The sequence below is a fragment of the Anser brachyrhynchus genome (genome assembly GCF_964034855.1).
Source record: "Anser brachyrhynchus genome assembly, chromosome: 26".
NCBI lineage: Eukaryota > Metazoa > Chordata > Aves > Anseriformes > Anatidae > Anser > Anser brachyrhynchus.
This window is the reverse complement of record NC_137719.1, coordinates 4,739,453-4,759,096: the sequence shown is the minus strand read 5'-3', so window position 1 is coordinate 4,759,096 and position 19,644 is coordinate 4,739,453. Positions and strand designations below refer to the sequence as shown.

Here is a 19,644-nt window from a genome sequence, read left to right as displayed (position 1 = left end):
AAGAGGAGGCTGAGGGGAGGCCTCATGGCAGCCTGCAGCTTCCTCTTGAGGGGTAGGCGCTGATCTTTTCTCTCTGGGGACAGTGACAGGACCCGGGGGACAGTGACAGGACCCGAGGGAAAGGCATGGAGCTGTGACAGGGGACGTTCAGGCTGGATATCAAGAAGAGGTTCCTCACTGAGAGGGTTGTCGTGCGCTGGAACTGGCTCCCCAGGGATGTAGTCACGGCACCAAGCCCGTGGGAGTTTAAGAAGCGTTTGGTCTGTGCTCTTAGCCATATGGTCTGAATTTTGGGGTAAAACTGTGTGGAACCAGGCGTTGGACTCAACGACCCTTGTGGCTCCCTCCCACCTCGGGATATTCCACAATTCCATGATATTCCACGGTTTCCCCTCCCAGCTGCGGGACCCTCCACCCCTGGACCCCCTCAGGGCCCTAAGGGGGTTCCGTGGGCGCCCCTTCCCCTCACGGAGCCCCCGCCCCGCTCCCGCCGCCTGCCGGGGGCCGGGGGCGGCGCTGCCCGGCGGGAGGAGCCGGGGCCGGGGCCGGGCGCAGGCGCCGCACCGGGAAGCGGCGCTCGGCCGGGCCTGGCGGTAGGGGAGGCGCGGGGCGGCCCGGCCGGGGGGCCCGGGGAGCCCCCGTGGGCTGTGTGAGGGGATAAAGGGGCGTGGGGAGGGAATGGGGGTGCTGGGGGGTGAAGGGAAGGGGGTGATGGGGGGGGGCCGGGGGTGTGCGGGGAAGGTTTGGGGTGCTGGGAGTGCAGAGGGAAGGGTTGGGGGAGTAGCGGGGTGCTGGGGGTGTGCAGGGAAGGTTTGGGGTGCAGTGGGGTGCTGGGGGTGTGGAGGGAAGGGATGGGGTGCAGGGGGTGTGGAGGGAAGGTTTGGGGTGTAGCTGGGTGCTGGGGGTGTTGAGGGAAAGTTTGGGGTGCTGGGGGGTGCTGGGGGTGTGGAGGGAAGGGGTTGGGTGGAGTGGGGTGCTGGGGGTGCACAGGGAAGGTTTGGGGTGCTGGGGGTGCGGAGGGAAAATTTGGGGTGCTGGGGGTGTGGAGGGAAGGTTTGGGGTGCTGGGGGTACGGAGGGGCAGTCTGGGGTACAGTGGGGTGCTGGGGGTGCAGAGGGAAGGTTTGGGGTGTGTATGGGGGTGCGCAGAAATGGCAGTGGGTGCAGCAGGGTGCACAGCTGCATGTGCTGTTAGGGGTGCGGACAGAAGGGTCGGGGTGCACGGAGCTGCAGGCAGGTCAGGCGTGCAGGGGGTGCTGGACGCCTCCGGCCGTCCCCATGTGTCCCCGTCCCTCCCCAGACCTCCCATCCGCTGCCACCCTGGCGCTGCGCTGCATGGATGGCGTTTTCCTCTCGCCCAACGAGGATGACTTCGTGGGCAGGATCGCGGAGGAGCTGGAGCAATTCATGCTCCAGGGGCAGCACCACAGGTAGGGGTGCTTGCGGGGGGCGACCCGCTGCCGTGCGCGTCCTCAGGTGGTGGCACGCTCTGCTCCGGAAGCAATCGCTTGCTGCGAGACCTTTCTGTTTTGAATCAGTCCTCCGGGGTGTGAAAGCAGCAGCTGGCTTTGCGTGGCAGCCTTTGGGAGCTGCAAGATCTGCCTGGACGCAGAGCTCGGGGCTTCCCCACGGGACGAGGGCCAGCTCGAGGTTTCTACTGTGCCTGCTTTGCCCTTAAGGCACCTTCGAGCAGAATGATTTTGGACACTGGTGGCTTTTACACCAGCCACAGTCTGGCTGGGCTCACTGTAGTCAGCCTGGCGGAGTTATAATTAATAGCTTTGTAATCAAATATTTCAGTTCCCCGCTCTGCTGAGGGTTTCCTGTGCAGCGGATCCTCCCCCCGGCAGCAACCTTGTCGCCTTGTGCTTGCTGCGTCATTTTTCTTCGGCCAGGCTGGCTTTAAACTGGGTCTCGTTCCTGAGCCGGTGACCTGTGAAACCCTTGAGATGTCCCAAAAAAAAGGGTTTCAGGCAGGAGCAGGGGAGGGAATTCTTAGTTCAGCTATCCCACCGGCTTGTAATGACCTTAAATATTTGTTTTATAACTTTTAAATGTTTGTCAGAGAGTGCAATTGTAAAATAAATTAAAATAAAGTCAATAAATTCTTGCTGCATCCCTGTCCTTGTCCTTCCTGCAAGTTGCTGACGCCCCCGACCCCTCTCTCTTTCCAGGGTGCTCCTGTTCCCCCCTCTGTCCAGTCGCCTCCGGTACCTGATCCACAGGACCGTGGAAAACGTGGATTTGTTGAGCAGCTTTTCGGTTGGAGAAGGATGGAGGAGGAGGACGGTCATCTGCCACTCAGCCATAAGGTACTGGGCGGTGGATGTGACAGCTTTCTCTGGCCGTGAGGTTTTTATTTCAGCTTAGAAGCCTGAAGCTTGCGTGGTGCTTCTCAGCAAAGAGGAGGGTGTCTGTTATTAATAGCATCTTCTGGTCACTAGGGAAGTGGAAGCTCTTTTTTCCCTGTCTGCCGACTTATGTGCAGATCCGAACATTTCCCTCCTTTCTCTCTTTTTACTCGGGCTCCTCTGCTCCCTGCTCACGCCTCGCCCTTCTCTTGCTCCTAGGCTGCCCGGTGAAACTGGCGACCAAAACCCCAGCGCCAACGCACCGAGACCTCACCGACCCCCCCAGCCCTGGGGCCGCGGCGGCCGGGGGGGTGCCAGGCTGCGGCACGGTGGGGACGGGCACGGTGACACGTCTCGAGCCTGCGTGGGGTCTGGCAGGATTAAAAGGCCGCCCCGAAAGAAGCCGGATAAAGCCCTGTACGTCCCCAAGGCGATGCGCAAGAAGGCAGAATGGGGGGAGCACGAGAGCCCGGTGGTGGCTGGCGCCGAGTCGGGCGCGGATGCGGCGCGAGAAGGGGAGATCTGCCCTGAAGCTGCAGTCAGGGACGCCCAGGATGAGCTGGGTAAGTCTGAAGGTGGCCCCGAGTCCAGCGCAGCAACCAGTGGTGTCTCTTTGGCCCTTGACAAGCAACAAGAAGAGAGTGTTTCAGGAAAAAGTAACGACGATGCAAACGATGACCATCCTTCGTGCTGTACGGATGTCCCCTTGTTAGAAAATAGTAATTTCTCTGGGCAGGAAAGTCAGGATAAAGACTGTTCCGATTCCCTTCCTTCCATACACAACGAAAACCTAGCTGAAGCAGAAGAGCAAGAGCAGAGCCGTGACAGCGCTGTTGTACCAGAAGGTAGCAAGACCCTGTGCCACGCTCAAGACCAAAAGAGCCAGGATGCCGGAGTAGTGGAGTGCAGCACAAACTCCTCCCTGTCGGAGAGCCGCGGCGCTGAGTGCTGCACAGACCTGCCTGCAGCAGACCCTGGTGCGACGTCGCTCGTGCTGAACAACCAAGATAAGAGCTGCGCTGATGCCAAGAGCCTGGAGAGCGGTGGAAACGTGCCACCACTGGAAGAACAGGGCAGGGACTTTGCGAGTGCCGGCGTGTCGGAGCTGGGCAAAAGTTCCTCTGAGCCTCAGGAGTGCCCCGGTGGTGCTCAGGGGGAGCACGGCCAGCACCAGCCCCCCCTTGGAGCCCAGGATGAGCCCCTGGCCGCACCTGAGGCCATCGGTGGTGCCGAGCCATCGGGCCACGAGGGCCAGAAGCGCTGGGTGGAGGTGCCAGAGCACGACAAGGAGCGTTCGGGCTTGGCCGACGCGCTGTGGCGTGAGCTGCGGCTGCCTGCAGGTGATAAAGAAGAGAGCGCGGCCACCCCGGGGCAGGAGAGCAGCCTCGAGGACGACTGTACCGCGGAGCTCCTGCAGGAGGTAGCGTTTGCCCCGGGGAATTATTTTGAGGAAAGGAGGGCGGCTCAGGAGTTGTCCCTCCGGGAGGACGTCGGCACGCGGGAGGCCGGTGCTTGTGCTGGGGCTTCGCAGGTGTTTGTGGAAGCTGTCAGCAGGAGCGTGGCCTTTGGGGTGGAATTAGGTGATCTTTAAGGTCCCTTCCAACCCCAACCATTCTGTGATTTTTGGAGGGACCGAGGCAGGACCCTGCAGGGTCGCTCTTTGAAATGAAATCTTGTCTGGTGGATACCCTACTGCTCTTGGAAATGAGCTCTCAGTCCAGTTTTTTTGCAGCGTATCACCCACATTTGAACCATTTGGGTGTTTCTGGCTGGGCGACCAAGACTAAACCAGGGCAGAGCCGAGAAGCACCGAAGGCGATGTGCAAAAGGTGGCGGAGCGGCCACAGCTGCCCTGGTGGTTGTGCAGTCCTCCCTGCTTTCACCACAAGCCTCTCGGTCTTTCATGTCTTTGTTGTGATAATTTCCCACCTTCTCCCCATAACACAGGGAAGTGGTTAGCCCAAATTGGGAACCAAATTGCTTTCTTGAGGCGGTGCAGGAGTGGTAGTAGCAGGAGCAGCTTTGTCCCATGCTGGTCTGATCTTTGTTTTCCATAATGTGCTTTCACAGGATCAGTTATCTGTGCCTGTTCCTACACTTAGGGAGTTTTTTTTAGAAATGCAGCTTTTAAAAACTACTTTATTTCTCTTTATTTATGTATTTTTATTCCCAGATTGTGGGCCATTTAACCGTGAAGGACATAAGCATCGAGAAGATCAGGTTTGATTATTCCAGCTATGGAGATGCACAGCTCAACGAGGGGGATTTTGGACACGTAACTGAAATCTACGACTTCTCCCCATCGCTGAAAACGGAGCACCTCTTAGAAGTGTTTGCAGATTTCCAGTAAGTACCCATCTGAGGGGTGTAAGGTGAGCACTATTCAGGCTTGAATGCACAACAGAGTCTGATGATGCTACACTGAATTTTAGTTTTGCCTTTGCGCTGCCACGTCTTACACTCTCTGTGCTTTAAAGGACATTTTTCTGCAGTTTATGCATGATTTAAAACACGGCTGGTTCTTCGGGGCCCTGTCAGGCACATTGTTGCCTATGTGCAGGCTTATTCCTTCTGCTCCAGCTTCAGCAAGGAGTCTTCACGTGCTTTGTAGGAGCCTCTTTGCTGTTGCATCCCAGTGCCTGAGTTGAAGTTGCATGCTTACGTAAGTGTTTGGAAAAAAAAAAAAAAAAGAAGGGCCCAATCCTGCTGCTGGAGATAAGATTTATTATGTCAATATAGGGAACAAACAGCATTGTGCCTGAGAGGGTGACACTGGATTAGCAGCAGGATTGGGGCAAAGTACAGCCCTGTGTTAGTGGTAAATGGTGCTCGGTGCAGCTCGGAATTGGTGTTGCTTCTGCCAGGGAGCTCAGGCGTGGTGTGTGCAGGAACATCTCCCTGTCTGCCTCCTGCTGCCACCTTCCCTCCTGATACACCTGATGGGTTAGCTGCGAGTGCTTCACCTCCACGCATCCCTCTAAATTGAAAAGCGTTATTTATGTTCTAAATAAGCTGCTGTCTATTGTGTGTGTCTTCTCTAATATTTTTTTTTCCACTTGCTCTGACAGTGAAACTGAGCTGAAAATTGACAGATCTAATTTGAGCAGTCAATTGTATTTGTATTTCCCGTGCTGCGGGAAATGTCTTTGAAGTCCTTGCTCCTCAACTCACATTTTCCGCTGACACGTTATTAGATTTTTTTTCGCTTTGGTCTCTTGATCCTGAGCTTTGTAAACCACTTTTATAAATCACCCGCTGTTCCTTGTAAGTGACTGAGCAATCAGGTAGTGTTTGCAAAGCATTGTGCAAATGGCAATATTTATGTGTTGCAAGACACTCCTTGAAATGGAGGTTGATTTTTGGCCAAGAGCTTCTTTAGGTGGAAGAAGAGCATTTTTGGGGGCAGCTGACTCTGGCCTTGACAGGGACACGTTTAATTTTCTTCTGTTCCTTCCTTTCCCCTCTTGTAAAATGAAGATACTGCTTTGACAAGCACCAGCTGGCTATGGATGAAAATACTTAAGTACTCTTTGTAATTCGAGGAGGCTGATGAGTTTTACCATGGCTTTTTTTTTTTTCCTATTAGTGAATATTCTTCTATTGTCTTTTCATTTTAGCGAGAGTGGTTTCAAAATTCAGTGGGTCGACGATACGCACGCCCTGGGAATCTTCTCCAGCCTGTCTGCAGGTAAGGGAGCCCTCACGCCTGGCTGCAGCTGAGGATCCTGCAGAGCCCCTGGGCTTTCACTGCTCTTGCACCAGGTCCTGCCCTGACACAGCAGTTTGCAGCGTTGCTTCACATGCTTGGGCTAAGCTAGGGCTAGAAGTAGTGATGGTTCGTCATGTCTTTCTTCCTGCACACCTCAAACTTGAAACGCTTTTAATCCTTGCGATCCTTGGCATCACTGTGTGCTGTGTGGAAACTCTGCTTGGCAAGATCAGCAGGTTTTTAATTGGCTTGGGTAATAAGCAGGGCACCTTTTGTATGGGGCATTGCTAGAAATTAACTGTTTTGCCACATCAGCTTTTCTGCCAAAGCTAGACAAAATTCCTGCACGTGCGCTCGTGTCCTCTTGGGGACCCTGTGAGTACAATGACATGAGGTCAGCTACCAAGCCTCCTGGCAAAGTGACTCTTTTGGGGTGCAAAAGCTCCAAGCTCAGGTCACGCCCATCCCAAGAGAAGTTTCCATCCAGCAGCATATGTAGTCTGAACACTCGTGCTCTTGTCTTGGGATTTAGCCTAATAATCAGCGGTGTCTTTAAAATTTGCTTTTATTTTCTTGGAACTCTTCCTGTGCAAGGAACGTGTGATGTAAGCCTGAGGTGCCCAGACTCAATTCAGCTGTTTTAGTGAGTTATCTTGAGATAACTCACTAGCTGGTGAAGCCCAACTTACTCAGTGTTGTTACAACATGTATTGATTTTTACTTTATGATTAAAGCCACCGGAATTCAGCCTGCTAAGTTGAGCAATCTTTGTTCTTTTAATCTTTGTTCTTTTAAGCATCTCAAGCCCTGGGGCGGCGTTATCCTTCTTTAAAGATCCGACCACTGATCCACGCAACAAGGCAGTCTAAAATTAAGGCACTTCAGCGACCAAGTAAGACGATCTATTTTTAACTTCTGCTTCATGCTTTGCCTGTCTTCTGTATCCTGGGTGGTGTCATGATGACAAGTTAAATGGGGAAATACCTATTAAGTACCAGTATTCCTTTTTAATTTTTTTTAATAGCTTTATTGGCAATGGCAGGACAGCGAGCTGTTGCGTAGAGTTTTCAGTAACAGCCCGCTGCTGCATTCTTGCACTATTTTCATCCAACCTGTTATCACTGGTGTGTTAAAACTTACTGCGTCAGTAATGCTGGTTTTTGCTCTGACAGCCAAAATAACTGCAGCAGGCATGAATGGAGGCACAGGTGAAAGTGAACATGTCAAATGCCATAGGCTTGCCCAGTAAGTTTTTCTGCCCTCTTACTCTGCACAGTTAAAGACAATAAATAGACAAAACTGATAGCAATTAACGTTTTTGTGGTTGGCATAATTTTATTCGGTATCAGGTGAAGAAAAAATTGTTAAGCTTAGCCATTAACATTGTTTTATTTGTTTTATTGCCTTTTAAAATCATATTGTAATCAGTTATACTTGCCACAGTAAAGAAATGCCATGAATCTTGTAGCAGTAGAGACTTTGCTGAACATACAACTATACTGTTAGTGCTCCAGTACATTGCAGTTGAAATAGATTTCAGTATGAATGATTTAAAGGGACACTGTCACAGTTAGTAGTTCCTGAGTTTTTAAGACTGCTAGATTTTGTAGTTTTTAAGACTGCTAGATTTGAATGAAATGTCAAAGAATTGGATTTGCTTTCACACTCTCCACTTCATCTGTTTTCATTCACACTCGCTGCCTGATTCTCTTTGCTGTAGCCTATTGGCACGCTTCTGAATCAGGTTATAAACTCCTTCTGGGGAACTTTGTATTCAGTTTCAATAGCAATTTGTTCCAAATTTTCTTAATTAGCTGACAGTGTCTCTTTTTTTTTTAAAGAGCTTTTTTTGAGAAAAGATCGGCAGTTTTATTTTCCAAGCTGTGGATGCTCTGAGCCTGACCCTTTTTCTTTAAGCTGCTGATGGGCTGCCTTTATTAATAAAAACTCTGAAAAAGCAAGCAAAGCCCACATTGCTAACTGGATAATAAATTTGCAAACACTTGCTGATAAATGATTAGATAATTGCCAAATGCAGACTATTTTGGACTTGGTAAAGTTTTGGTATATTGCTTTCTTGTAAGATGAAACTGTAGCAAGCCAGATGTTTACCAGAAACTGGAGGTTCTTGGTCACTCCTGGCCAAAGGGCTTTCCAAAAGCATCTGATACATTTAGCTATTTAAAAAAAAAATGCAGATATTTTTCCATTGCTGCTTTCTGAGGATTTAGGTTGTTGTCTTTGATTAGTTGCAATTGCGATCAGACTTTTCTCTCTGTGGATAAGTTGGTCAGACCGTGTGCCTTCATTTTGTTCTCAGAGATGGGACTGGCTGAATTTTGCCAGGAGTTATGAAGCTGTTCCCGAAAGCTAATGGGGAACAAATCTCTCTACCACTGCAGAAGTGGCCTGAAGTTTCATCATATCTAAATATCTTTTGAATTGGCGTTATTGCATCTTACCTGAAAAATCTTAAGTACAAAATCTGGCGGCACATCTTTCTAAAAGAAAAGGCAAAATACTCTGCAGGGGTACGATGATTTGCTCATACTCCTGGGCTAATTCTGTAAAGGATCTAAGAAAATAGAAATCAGCCCTTCTGTCTCACAGTCCTACAGTGTAGCCACGAGACTGAACAAGCTCCAACTGAATCCTTTTCACCCCTTTTTACCTAGAACTCCTTCAGGCTGCAAAAGAGAGACCCCAAACTGACACGGCTGTGGCGAGGAGGCTGGTGACCCGGGCTTTGGGACTGAAGCACAAGCAGCAGCAGTGCGTCTCAGGCACCGAAGGGCTCCTGCCGGAAAGCTTGGACCAGGAGGAATAAACCATCTCAGCTAAAAAAAAAGATGTGTAGATGAGCACAGCTGTGATATTAAACTGCATGCAGAACAGTGAGTTACCACAGGGATGTTCTCTTATGGATTTAGCACCGGTTTTTTCTTTATGAAGTTGGGAAGGGAAAAAGTTTACTGTTAATGAGATGTTGAGCTCAAGAGCCAGGCCCAATGGGGTTTGCAGTTAGCTCTTCACATCCTGCCCTGCTCTGTTTCAAAGCATCTGTCACTCACTGGGGGCACGTGCAGAAAAAGTAAGGCTGCTAACAGAAAAGCCTACCTTATTAATTTTTAGTGCACCAGAGTGAGCGAATTGTATCTTGTTGGCCAAAATTCAGCTGTAACAGAGCAGAGCATCTGCAGGAGTCAAAAAAAATCTGTTCAATGTTTACTTTGTTGTAATGTTATTGTTAAAATATCCCACAATACTGACAAGCATTGAATGCAAGTGAGTTTCGGGTGTTTTTTTTTCTTACTTACATTGTTTAGAAGAGCCTAACTTGCTTTGTTGCACTGTTAGCAAGCAAAGTTGTTATCCGCTGATTAGGAAAAGAAAACCAGAACTTGACAGTTGCTTGATTTGCACAGAGCCTGGTGTTGGGGGATACTGTGAGACACCTTGTTGTGGCAGCAGCAGCAGCAAGAGAGCATCCAACACAGCTCAGACTCTGCTTTAGCTACACAGTCCTGGATCTTGAGAACAAAGTGGAGCTTTCCAACTTACAGTAGGCTAAAAACCTTTGCTAGATGTCACCATCTGGGTCACTGGATAAATGACAGAAATATTCTGACAGGCATTAGCAAAAGACTTCTGCATACTTTAAGCCTCACAACATCCCTGTGAGGTAGGCTGTGGAGAGCACAAGACAGATACAGATGTTTTCAACCCCCCCGTGGACCAAAATGGTCAGTTACGATTATTCAGTTAATTTTAGCTGCTTGTAGAAGTCTTCTGTACAAACACAGAGGAATAAAAAAAACCTGCAGTACTAGGAATTGTGAACAAGGCCCTAAACTTTCCTGGAGTAGAAGTACACAAATAGGATTTAGGAAAAAAAAAACATTTTTTCTGGGTAAAACATTTTTATTCAAGTAGCTGTGTCTGAAAAGCTGTAGCAACGTGTCCTCAAACAAACAGAGGAACACTCTTAGCACCATTATGAATTTACCAAGTGTAAAAATCCTTTTAAAGACAACTTACACAGGCGGTCTGTGACAGCATAGGTCCAGATCCCTGATGATGAAAAGCCATGAAATTACCTCTGTAACGTACAGCGATGATAAAAATGCCTTAACTAAATTCATCTTTTGAAGAAGAGATGGAGTGAATATCCAGCTTAAAAGGTACTATTTAGGTGTACGTAGAATTGATGGGGTGAATAGCTTACTGTGTAATGGAAATTCACAATCCAGTGGACTCATCATCAGGAGATCTGCCAAGTCTTCGAGGTGTTTCAGTGGCGGTGTAGCTTCGTGGAGCTCTGATGCACTTGTAGAAAACAGTTCTGCATTAGCTGCTCCTTTTAAGAGATTGTGCTGGGAGTTGATTGTTGAACACAAGAGTTTCACTGCAGTATTAAATTATGCTTTAGACTGTTCTGCTCAGAAAAAAGCTGCTTCATTTTTTTCTTTCTTTCCCGCATTTCCTTGCTAAAATGGAGTAAACACACGGGAGTACTGAGGATTAGCTGCGTTCAAGAGGCAGCATCACAAACGGAGGCGTTTGCATCAACGGTGCGTTCAAGCTTGAGTCAAAGAGCTTAAAAATACCAAGAAAACGAACGGTAAAGACAGATTTAGGTTGTTGGAACCCAAACAAAGGCAAACTGTGCTCGCTGCAGCCTGGACCTACGTCTATGAATAAAGGTGGCGCTGCAAAGTGGAGGGAGAAGTCTTGATGGAGTAGGTTGGGATGGTGAAGATAGGGAGCCCAGTAGAGTTCAAAAGCCTGCTCCTAACTACCTCAAGTCGTAGGGATTGGAATTACAAGAGACACACGGTGGTCCAAGCACCTAAATTGGGAAGGAAGGCATCTTTAGGAAATAATTTACCTTGCTAATTTAGAGTTTGATTGTTTGCTTGATTTTCTTGTTGTGTGTGCAGTGGTTAGGGAAATCACCGAAGCAGGAAGCCTCGCTTCTTTAAATAGTGGGGTGGGAGGCAATGCTGTTTTATCGGGTGGACACCTTGTTATTTGTGAGTCCGCTGAAGTGATCAAACTTCTGTTCCGTTTCGTCACTGAAGGAGCCACCTGGGGGGTTCACAGAAAGAACACGGGGTGAAGCAGGAGGTAACAAAGGAAGCTTGCAACCAGCACAAGGCAGAGAACACATCGGGTTTTTTGCGTAATCCATGTAAGATGCTATAAAATTGAAGGGCTCAAAGCAGGTACTGGAAGAGGAGGGTTTTCATGGGCTAATTCATTTAAGCATTAATTAAATATTGCCCTAATTGGAACAACCAGGAGTCCCCAGGAGTACTGGGTCTGATCTTTAACATAGTTGGGAGACTAGACTACAAACCATCCTCAATTTTACTGCTAACCTTGGTTGTTTAACAACGTTACTTACATGATGACTAGCAGGACCTGTAGAATGGTCTTTTCCTCGAGGCTGATGGTGAGTGGGTTCTGTTTACTCTGTTCTTAAACAGGGCCGTGCCCTTACTTTTGCTAGCTGAGAGACAATAAAAGCCTAAACGCATTTATTTTTAAGCAGAAATATTTTCAAGCTCAGCTGGAGAGCTCATCTGACACTTAAGTGCCTGTTCATCCAACTGAAGTGGGTTTGGCTTTTCTGAACTAGGTCACAGGCTGTAGTATGACACATAAGATGAGTATTTTCTTCAGAAAAGCAACAAACTAATGAGGGAAAAAAAAAATCAGGAAAAATATTCCTTCAAGAACTTGAGCCAGCTCTGGAAATTGTCTTCACCGTGGGCTTTACTTGGCAGTTGACAGGCAGTTGCTATTAATTTGCTTTCTGTGTTAAAAAGGGTTTGTCTTACCCTGCAACTTGATTCCCTTTTTAAACGGACCTGACAATTGACTGTTGAAGCAAAAACAAATTTAAGCTCGTTTGGCTTTGATATTTCCAAGGCTTAAAAATCCTAAATGATGTTTTATGCGCATTCAAAAACAAAAAAAAAAAAAAAAGCAGCTGTTCTCCCTCATACCAAAGTGACAGCAGAGCATTTTCGTTTCTGGCTCGAGTGCATGGCTCTCACTGCCCTGTTTCACACATCACCGTCCTTCCTTTTCAAGAAAAGAGAAGCTTTGGGGTCCTAAGAGGTCAGTCCCAGGCTGGTAATAATTCAGCTCGGGAAAGAATTTGTAGGTATTTGCCGGGGCCTACTCGAGCGCTCTGAACAACTTCTTGGATTGCACTCCCTCTGCCTGACAACCTCTAGGGGGGAGCAAGAAATGCTCCTTCCCCTGCAGAACAGGCGCAGCTGTAACATCTGCTATCGCTGTTCCACCGAGCCCGAGCAAGAGGGATTTCGCTTGGATCTTGGTCAGAAAGCTCTTTGACCCGCGTTGTGCTTGCTGCCCCAGTAATAAGTACAGACAGCACTAAGAAACAAACCCTTCCCCTGCTCAGCTCAGCAGACCGTGGCAGTGGTATCAGGCTCCAGCCTGGACTCAACAGCTCATCTTACCGAGCATGTAAGCAAGCACACGGCAGTGGGAACACAAAGGGCTCACTGAGGAGTCAGCTCCTCTCACCTATGTGGCAGTTGTACATCCAGATGCGCTGCCCATCGTAGCGGCTCCGGCATTTCATCACGTTGTTCGAGTAGTCCGATTCGGCGACTTCGTAGTTTGGGTTGATGACAACCTTGGGAGCGATGGAGAAACACCGCATAAAGCTACCTGAAGAGGGACTGGACTCGAGGTAGAATCAACTTTTCATTACAGAATAATTTTTTTGTTCATTTGTTTTAGAAAAAAAAGTAACTCACTTTTTCAAAGCAGACAAAGTGCTTGATTTAACCCAGATCAAGCTCACACCTTCCCCCGTGCACCAAAATATACCCTCAAACACCTTCTCTCCATTTCACACGATAGCAGGGGAGACAAAAATAATTCCCTTCGCTCCTCTGCAGTTTAAGTGGCTGTTTTTAGAGCCGAAGAATTCCCCCCACTTGCACAAAACAGACCGTAGGCAGCCGCAACTTCTCATGCAAACACCGCGATTTAATTCCCCAAGCGAAGCGAGCGTTGCTTACAAACAGCTCAGAGGCTTGGTACGAGACAACAGTGGGATGCAACGTGGTGGTAGCACGTGGGTTGCGTAGGATATCGAATATTAGCTGCACCTGGATTCATTAGGGCTTATCTCGAAGCTGTGGTTATCATCCCTGACTTTTTAATTGGGTTTAATATGGGATCTGGTAAGACTTTGATGTTCTGTTAGCTAATTCTTTAGGTATTCTGGGAACACAATCACTATAACCAGTAGTTCATAGTATTGTAGATGTATAAACTAACCAGTTAGTTACATTCCTGGCATCCCCAGTGGATAAGATAAAGGCACTGGCAGTGTCTCAAACCCTTTTTCCCCCCGTACCTGGAAGAGGTAGTCGCCCGGCGGGACATCAGTAATATCGATCCACTGGCAGTCGATGTCATGTCGGTACACGTCCCAGCACCCGACTGTGATCCCTTGTTCACCAAAATTGGCACATTCGTACTGTTTTTGCACGTCTAAAGGAGGAGAGGAGTTAAAACCACGCAGCGTTGGATTCACAGACCGTGTCAGAGGAAGGGCTGGTTGTTCTCCAGCGATAAGATAGATCGCTGATATAGACAGCGATAAGCTACGGGCGTGAGATTTTGGATGAGACAACGCAACGTTACCTCGCTTAGAGTCCTGTACTGAAATACATGGACTAGTTAAATGCCTGGGAGGAGCTGCCACCTTTCCTGTGTTATCACCCAGGGGCAAGTCTCGGAGTTTCATGCTTTATGGGAGTCAGACCACGCACACTGAGGTTTCCAGAGCAGCTCAGAATAAAGACATAAGAAGCTGAGGTCTGGAAACCTCGATATACACGGGGTCTGCTGGGATTCTCTTAAACCTGTAGAGACCATTATTCCATACTAACACATCCTCAGGACTGGTTTCCAGGTCCTGTCAAGCCACGCTCGAATTTCCTAGGATCTATTCTATCTATTCTAATTTCTAGGGAATTTCCTAGCATCTTTGAGTCCCGTAATCTGTATGGGGACAGCAGAAAGCACGAGGGGCAATGGCAAACACACCTGCTTCACACTCCGTGTCTTCCAGACAGAAACTGGCCTTGTGTCCTTCAGCTACCTTGGTCCCGTTGAGGTTCAGGAGATCGTAGTGGGTAAAAACCTCCATGCTGTGGTAGTGCCTGCGAGAGACAGACGGGGAGAGCCATCGTTAGGGCGAGCAGACGCCCCTTTAATTACCACCTCTGAAGGGCTGTGCGGTGCCCCCAGCAGCGACGGTCCCGGGGGCAGGACAACGTGGATGGGAATAGCCCGGACTTTGTGCTGCTTCATCCCTCGGGCAGGAATTTCTCCTCCCACAGCAGCGTGGGAGGAAATAAATGACGATGCACAAAGCGCTGGGAACCGAAAGGTGCTGCAGGAGGAGAGGGAGAGAGAAACCCCGGGCAGGAGACGTTCCCCTCGGCACGCTCCTACGTGGCACCGGCGCTCGGGCTGCCTCCGTCCTGGCTCCCAGCCCGGGTATTTGTTTATACATCAAGTGCTAAAGCTGTGCCAGGGGAGAGCCTTGCCCCAGCCTTCGTGGGATCGCAGTGGTTTATAAGGTGGGAAAAATCAAAGCCGGCAGCACCAGGTTATCATTTCTAGTGCCCTGTTTACCCAAAAAAGAACTATTTCACCTGTCCCTAACAGACTGCAAACAGAGCAGGATGTACCCAAGCTAGCAACCTGGCTATTTCTTTTTTTTCCTTTTTTTTTTTTTTCCTTTTTTATTTTTAAAAAGGAATCGGAATGTAAATTTATTGGCAGAAAACGAACAACAGATGGAACCAGCTTCTCCCTCCCAGCACTCGCTTCGCTCTGATCTAAACAAGGTGACAGCTGGCTTCGCACACGACGCATTTCATCATTTTAAACGGGGAAGCGTTGGTGTCAACTCAGCCGGGGCTGCGCCGCTATCCGAAGTCGCTGTCGAACGCAGCAACGCTCAGGAGAGAGCACGGAAGCTGTGCTGTAAACCTGCAACCAGCAAAGCGAGACCACTGCAGGGTCTGGGTGGTGCTGACCTCAGGAACTTTGTCCTCTCCCATGCCAAACTGCTGCTTCAGAAAAAAATTCAACCTGTGCCTAAGTGCAGTCAATTCCTTGGGCCAGGAAGGAGGTGGGAAGTGCCCAAGCAGAGCTCCACGTGGCCAGGGCTGGGAGCACAAACGTGGTCACGCTGATGTAACATGCTGAATTTGATCCCAGCCTTGGAATCGGGGAAAAGAACCCACACGCAAGCACATTGTTGGGAACAGGAGTGCAGCCACGGGTGCTGGGAGCAGAGCTGGTCCCCAAATCCTGAGGCACCAGAGCCCGTCTGCACAGCCTGACCTGGGGGTGAGGCAACTGCACGGCCCCCAGTTCAAAACCTGATGCTTATGAGTTAAATAAATAATAAATAAAAAGCACAAGGCACGGCTCGTCTCCTTTCCAGCTGTAAAAATAATCACAGCATAAAAACTTACAGCCGCAAGTATTGCAGCCCCACTCTGCACACGTTTTTACAGAAAAAAAGGGGTCAAAGATGGAAGGGAAGAAATCTTTCCTCTAGAGATTGGGTTTTTCACCTTCTACCACCTCCCCTCTAACCAAAACCAAACAAATAAATCACGACACGCCAGAAATTAAACACTTTTGAGCCCCTGCTAGGATCTTTCCTATTTTTTGTTCTGCTTCCACATCGAAAGCCTACTGAACAGAAGCTCCCAGTGATGGAGTGAGGCAACAAGGAAAGAAGGGACGTTCTGCAGCGGCTGAGCTGTTGACTTTGAAGCTGTCTGATTTGGCTGCCTCCTGGATAAGTTTGAGGTCTCGAGTCTGACTCAGTTTTTGAAATATGTCTGAATCATTCAGAGAGGTGTTTACATTCTGGTGTTTACAGGCTGGAAAGATTGAAGAGGGATTGAGTTCATCCCTCCTCCGTATAAACAGAATCCAGTTTTGAGTGCACAGATGGCTCTTGGCCTCTTCCCGATCCTTTCCCAGCCTCACCTCACTTGGGCAGTCTCTCCCCAAGAGCTCCAAGTGCCTCCTTTTTACCCAGCCTGCGACGTGCTCGAATCCCTGTGGCACCCACGAATTCCTCCGGCCCCTTCCCATCCAGAAGAGCAGGCAGACGCTGTTCTGGTCCAGGCTTCCTCCTCCCCTGCACCTCCCATTTCCTATTTACCTCCGGTTCTGTGCCGCTGAGGTTTTAGCTCTGCTCGTGCCTCTGAATGCAGCTCTCACAAAACCAACCTGTCTGCAAGGTAAAAGCAGCCAGCACCTGCCCCATACCACAGCCTCACCTCGCTCACACTGTTAGCAAAGGCTATTAAGGACTGTAAGAATTGGGAATTTATTGCTCTACGTGTTTTCAGAAGGCACAAGCCTTACCGCAGTGGCAGGATAAAAGCAGTGCACCGAGTTTCTTAGCTCTCTTTTATCCCAAATTAGCAAAAAATCAGCCTTGTAACAAGCCGTCATTCCAGAACCAAAGCATCTGCACGGCTCGGTTCCAGCTCCCTTTCCTCTCCCTCGTTTTCTTTGGCTGAAACTGTCAGCGTCCCCCTGAAAAACAATGCACTTTGGGGGTAAGTTTGCTGTTTACCAAAAAGTGCCAAAACCAAACAATCTCCCAGCTGTGCGCAATCTAAGCGGAGTCGAGACACACAAATAAAATAAAGAGAAAATGCAGAGTTAGTGCGGTTTTGAGTCCCTTCCCAAGGAGATCAGATGGCTGCATCTTTCTGCATAGAGCGGGTACATCAGCACACGCTTTCTTTGCACAACACACGGCCCCGTGTACACGCTACCCCTGCACACGCATCTCTCCCGATGAGAGCTCCGCATCCGTCTTGTTCATATACCATTTACACCTGTAACTCCTGCTGTAACAAACTGGCTTCGCTGCTGTGAGATTATCGCGGCTGCCCTAACACCTATCAGGGTTCTCCGGCCCCAAGCATCTCAGCCTCCCCCAGCAAAACCAGTCCAGCCCAGTCCCCAGCCGCGCTCTGCCTCCTTCCTGCGGGGGCAGCGGGAGCGGGGCACGGAGGTGGCCCCGTCCCCGCGGCACTCACCGGTGGCAGTCGTGCCAGACCCAGGCGTGGCGGCCGTTCTTGGGCCTGAAGTCGGACTGCCCGTTGTTGTGGATCTGCGAGGAGAAGCGCAGCAGGCGCCGGTAGCCGGAGGTGACCGAGGTGTTGGCGGCCGAGCTGGCCAGGCAGTTCTCCTCCAGCGCGCACTGCAGCATGAACATCGGGCGGTCCTCCAGGTAGGCCGTCTGCTCCACCAGCTCGGCGTTGAGCACCAGGTCAGGGGCAGCTGGAAGGAGGGGAAGGAAGATTTGAACTCATGGGCTAACTAAAGACACCCGCAGGGGTCTGGTAGAGACAGGCCCAGCTCCTCGCGCCGTGCTCAGCACCACCGGCATCCGTCTGACACTTTTGGCACACCCAAGGCACGGCATAGGCCACCCATTCCTCCTGTATACCCCAAGGCAAACGTGCTAAAATGAAATAAAGCCTTGAGTTACTCACTCTCGGAGCAGGACACGCCAGCACCAAAGCGACCACCTCCTCTGGGACAGGAGACGTCGGCTCCGTCGTGACGGCAGTGGGCCAGGGACATCTCCGTCCCCGAGCACTTGACCCCGCTCATGACCACGCTGTCAGCGCTGACGTCTCCGTGCCAGTACCAGGTTTCCTTGGCAGAAAGACACAAAGAGGCATTTCGCACACCGTTCGGTCTTTTTGGGGACTGCTGGGGGAATATTCGTCCCTACCTAACTTGTGTTACGTAGGAGGGAGGGAGGCCGCAGTGCTGCATTAGACTCTGATAAGGACCATTTGGTCTTCTTTTAAAGCTCTCTCTACCTGAAATATGCCTAGCCCTTGATTAAAAAATAAAGATTAAAATTAAAAGATGAGACACTGAAACACAACAGTGTGAAACCGTCTTGCAGAGGTCTGCGTGGACAAACGTGCCACCCACCCTCCTTAACCCCTGGCCCACTCCACTCCCTTCTCACTCTAAATACTGGGGAAGAGACAAGGAAAATTGCCTGCTAAATTCTGCAGGGACAGAACGGACTGGGAGCAGAGAAGAGTAATGTGGGGAATGAGCCCCAGTCGAAGCAGAAGGCTTGGACTGGGATTAAAACCCAGCTCAGCCAGGTTCCGTGTAGATCTGACCTGTGTAAGCACATCTCTGCCCTTGTTTCTGAGCTGTTTTAAATCTCTCCTTGTTTTCAGTCCAGCTGTAAACTCAGTTTTCCACCCTGCTGTGCCCACCCAGCTGATGAATTCATCCCTGGACCGTTTTAGCTCATATGGGCTGTGCCTCTGGGAGGGATGCCCAGCAAATAAACCACACCTGCCTTGTGATGCCCAAGGAGGAGAGCAACAAGAAAAGCCAGGGTGCGTGGTGGCACAAGGAGGGGAGGCAGGATTAACGGCAGGAGATGCCAGGGGACATACAGCCTTTGAGGGGCACTGGGACTAACAGGGTCTGCTAACCCAGGGGTCTGCATCTCCTGGCTCAGAGGGGGATTCGCAGACATTCAAACCCTGCCTGCTCCCCGTCTTCATCACCCAGGCTTACAGAATTTGTAGGAGCAAGAGACAATTATTCTGCCAAAGTCGGCCAGCGGGTGCAGAAGTTGCTGGGAGGGGAGAGGGAGGGGAAGGAAGAAGACCAAAAATTCTGATCTCCGTGTGTGAGCGTCAAAACCAGGAGCACGTTTCCAGGAGAAGAGAACCCATCTGCAGCATGGCTCCCATTGCAGCAGGCTGTTTGTTAACCCTGCTAGCAATGCTCTTTGCACACAGGGCTGCCCTGTTCCACACAGTGTGGCTTTATCCTCGCCGTGCTGGTGCAGCCGGGATGTGCATAAGGGCCTTTTCTGTTCTAAATACCAGCTGTCTCAGCTAAAGGAAAAAATGTCTTGTTTCTCGCTGGACTCTCGGAGCTATGTCAACAGAGCCAGGCAGCTGGAAAGGCCAGCAGCATTCAAGGGACGTGGCTGTCCTCAGCCCTGGTGCCCTGCTTGGCAGCTGTGCAAGCAGTCAGCTGGAGGAACCAGCTTGCACGGGGAGCTGGTTTTTTTTTGGGGGAGCCCCAAGACCCATTTTGTACCCAGGAACTGCAATAAAGGCCCAGAAGTTAAATATTTCCCTACAAAAGCTGCTGTTATGCCCAGATCTGCCTGTCCCTCTTCCACCCTGTGATCCTGGAGGGATGAACACTTTATTCCTTCGTGGTTAAGCTCGTTAGTTGGTAGCTTTTATCCCTTTATTAAGTGCCATTCTTGGTTGTGTGCAAGCAGGGAGGGTTTAGGGCGTTTGTCATTAAAAGACAGGAACAGCTCAGAGCCAGCATGCAGCTCCAGAGCGGACACGCTGCACGAAGTAACTCCAGGAGCAAAATCAAATTGTTTTCAAGCGATCTGACACCACGTTAAACTTGGCTTCAAGTTTCACCCAGCCAGAGGAGTTCAAGTCCCCAGTCTTACCGAGGGAGGGAC

The 19,644-nt window shown here is 49.9% G+C and overlaps 2 protein-coding genes across 7 annotated transcripts in view; one reads left to right on the top strand and one right to left on the bottom strand.

Annotated features, from left to right (window-relative positions):
* Window positions 1-458: 458 nt before the first annotated feature.
* R3HCC1 (R3H domain and coiled-coil containing 1) lies at window positions 459-9,344 on the top strand. Of its 4 annotated transcripts, none has more exons than XM_080568637.1 (9): window positions 459-593; window positions 1,300-1,429; window positions 2,174-2,311; window positions 2,570-3,770; window positions 4,524-4,696; window positions 5,968-6,038; window positions 6,856-6,951; window positions 7,232-7,304; window positions 8,735-9,344. In XM_080568637.1, the coding sequence occupies exons 2-9, from the start codon at window positions 1,335-1,337 to the stop codon at window positions 8,769-8,771; spliced, it is 1,884 nt and encodes a 627-aa protein (XP_080424763.1). In that variant the 5' UTR covers window positions 459-593; window positions 1,300-1,334; the 3' UTR covers window positions 8,772-9,344. The 4 variants fall into 4 exon arrangements, with proteins under 4 accessions (XP_080424763.1, XP_080424765.1, XP_080424764.1 ...); XM_080568638.1 differs by having other exon boundaries at window positions 551-649; XM_080568639.1 differs by lacking the exon at window positions 7,232-7,304 and having other exon boundaries at window positions 460-593.
* The window catches only part of LOXL2 (lysyl oxidase like 2), a 53,604-nt gene continuing 41,328 nt past the window's right edge, over window positions 7,369-19,644 (bottom strand). For all 3 annotated transcript variants that reach the window (XM_080568620.1, XM_080568619.1, XM_080568621.1), the window contains 6 exons: window positions 17,660-17,825; window positions 17,201-17,444; window positions 14,160-14,275; window positions 13,465-13,601; window positions 12,621-12,732; window positions 7,369-11,147 (listed from right to left, as the gene is read on the bottom strand). In XM_080568620.1, the coding sequence (XP_080424746.1) occupies window positions 11,068-11,147; window positions 12,621-12,732; window positions 13,465-13,601; window positions 14,160-14,275; window positions 17,201-17,444; window positions 17,660-17,825 (855 nt within the window). In that variant the 3' untranslated portion in view covers window positions 7,369-11,067. The remainder of the gene's footprint in view (window positions 11,148-12,620; window positions 12,733-13,464; window positions 13,602-14,159; window positions 14,276-17,200; window positions 17,445-17,659; window positions 17,826-19,644) is intronic.

Coding starts and splice junctions, on each gene's coding strand:
- R3HCC1 (XM_080568639.1), top strand. CDS start 1,335: ATGGATGGCGTTTTCCTCTCGCCCAACGAGGATGACTTCGTGGGCAGG. Junction 3,771..4,523: donor CCGCGGAGCTCCTGCAGGAG/GTAGCGTTTGCC, acceptor TTTTATTCCCAG/ATTGTGGGCCATTTAACCGT. Junction 6,039..6,855: donor CTTCTCCAGCCTGTCTGCAG/GTAAGGGAGCCC, acceptor TGTTCTTTTAAG/CATCTCAAGCCCTGGGGCGG.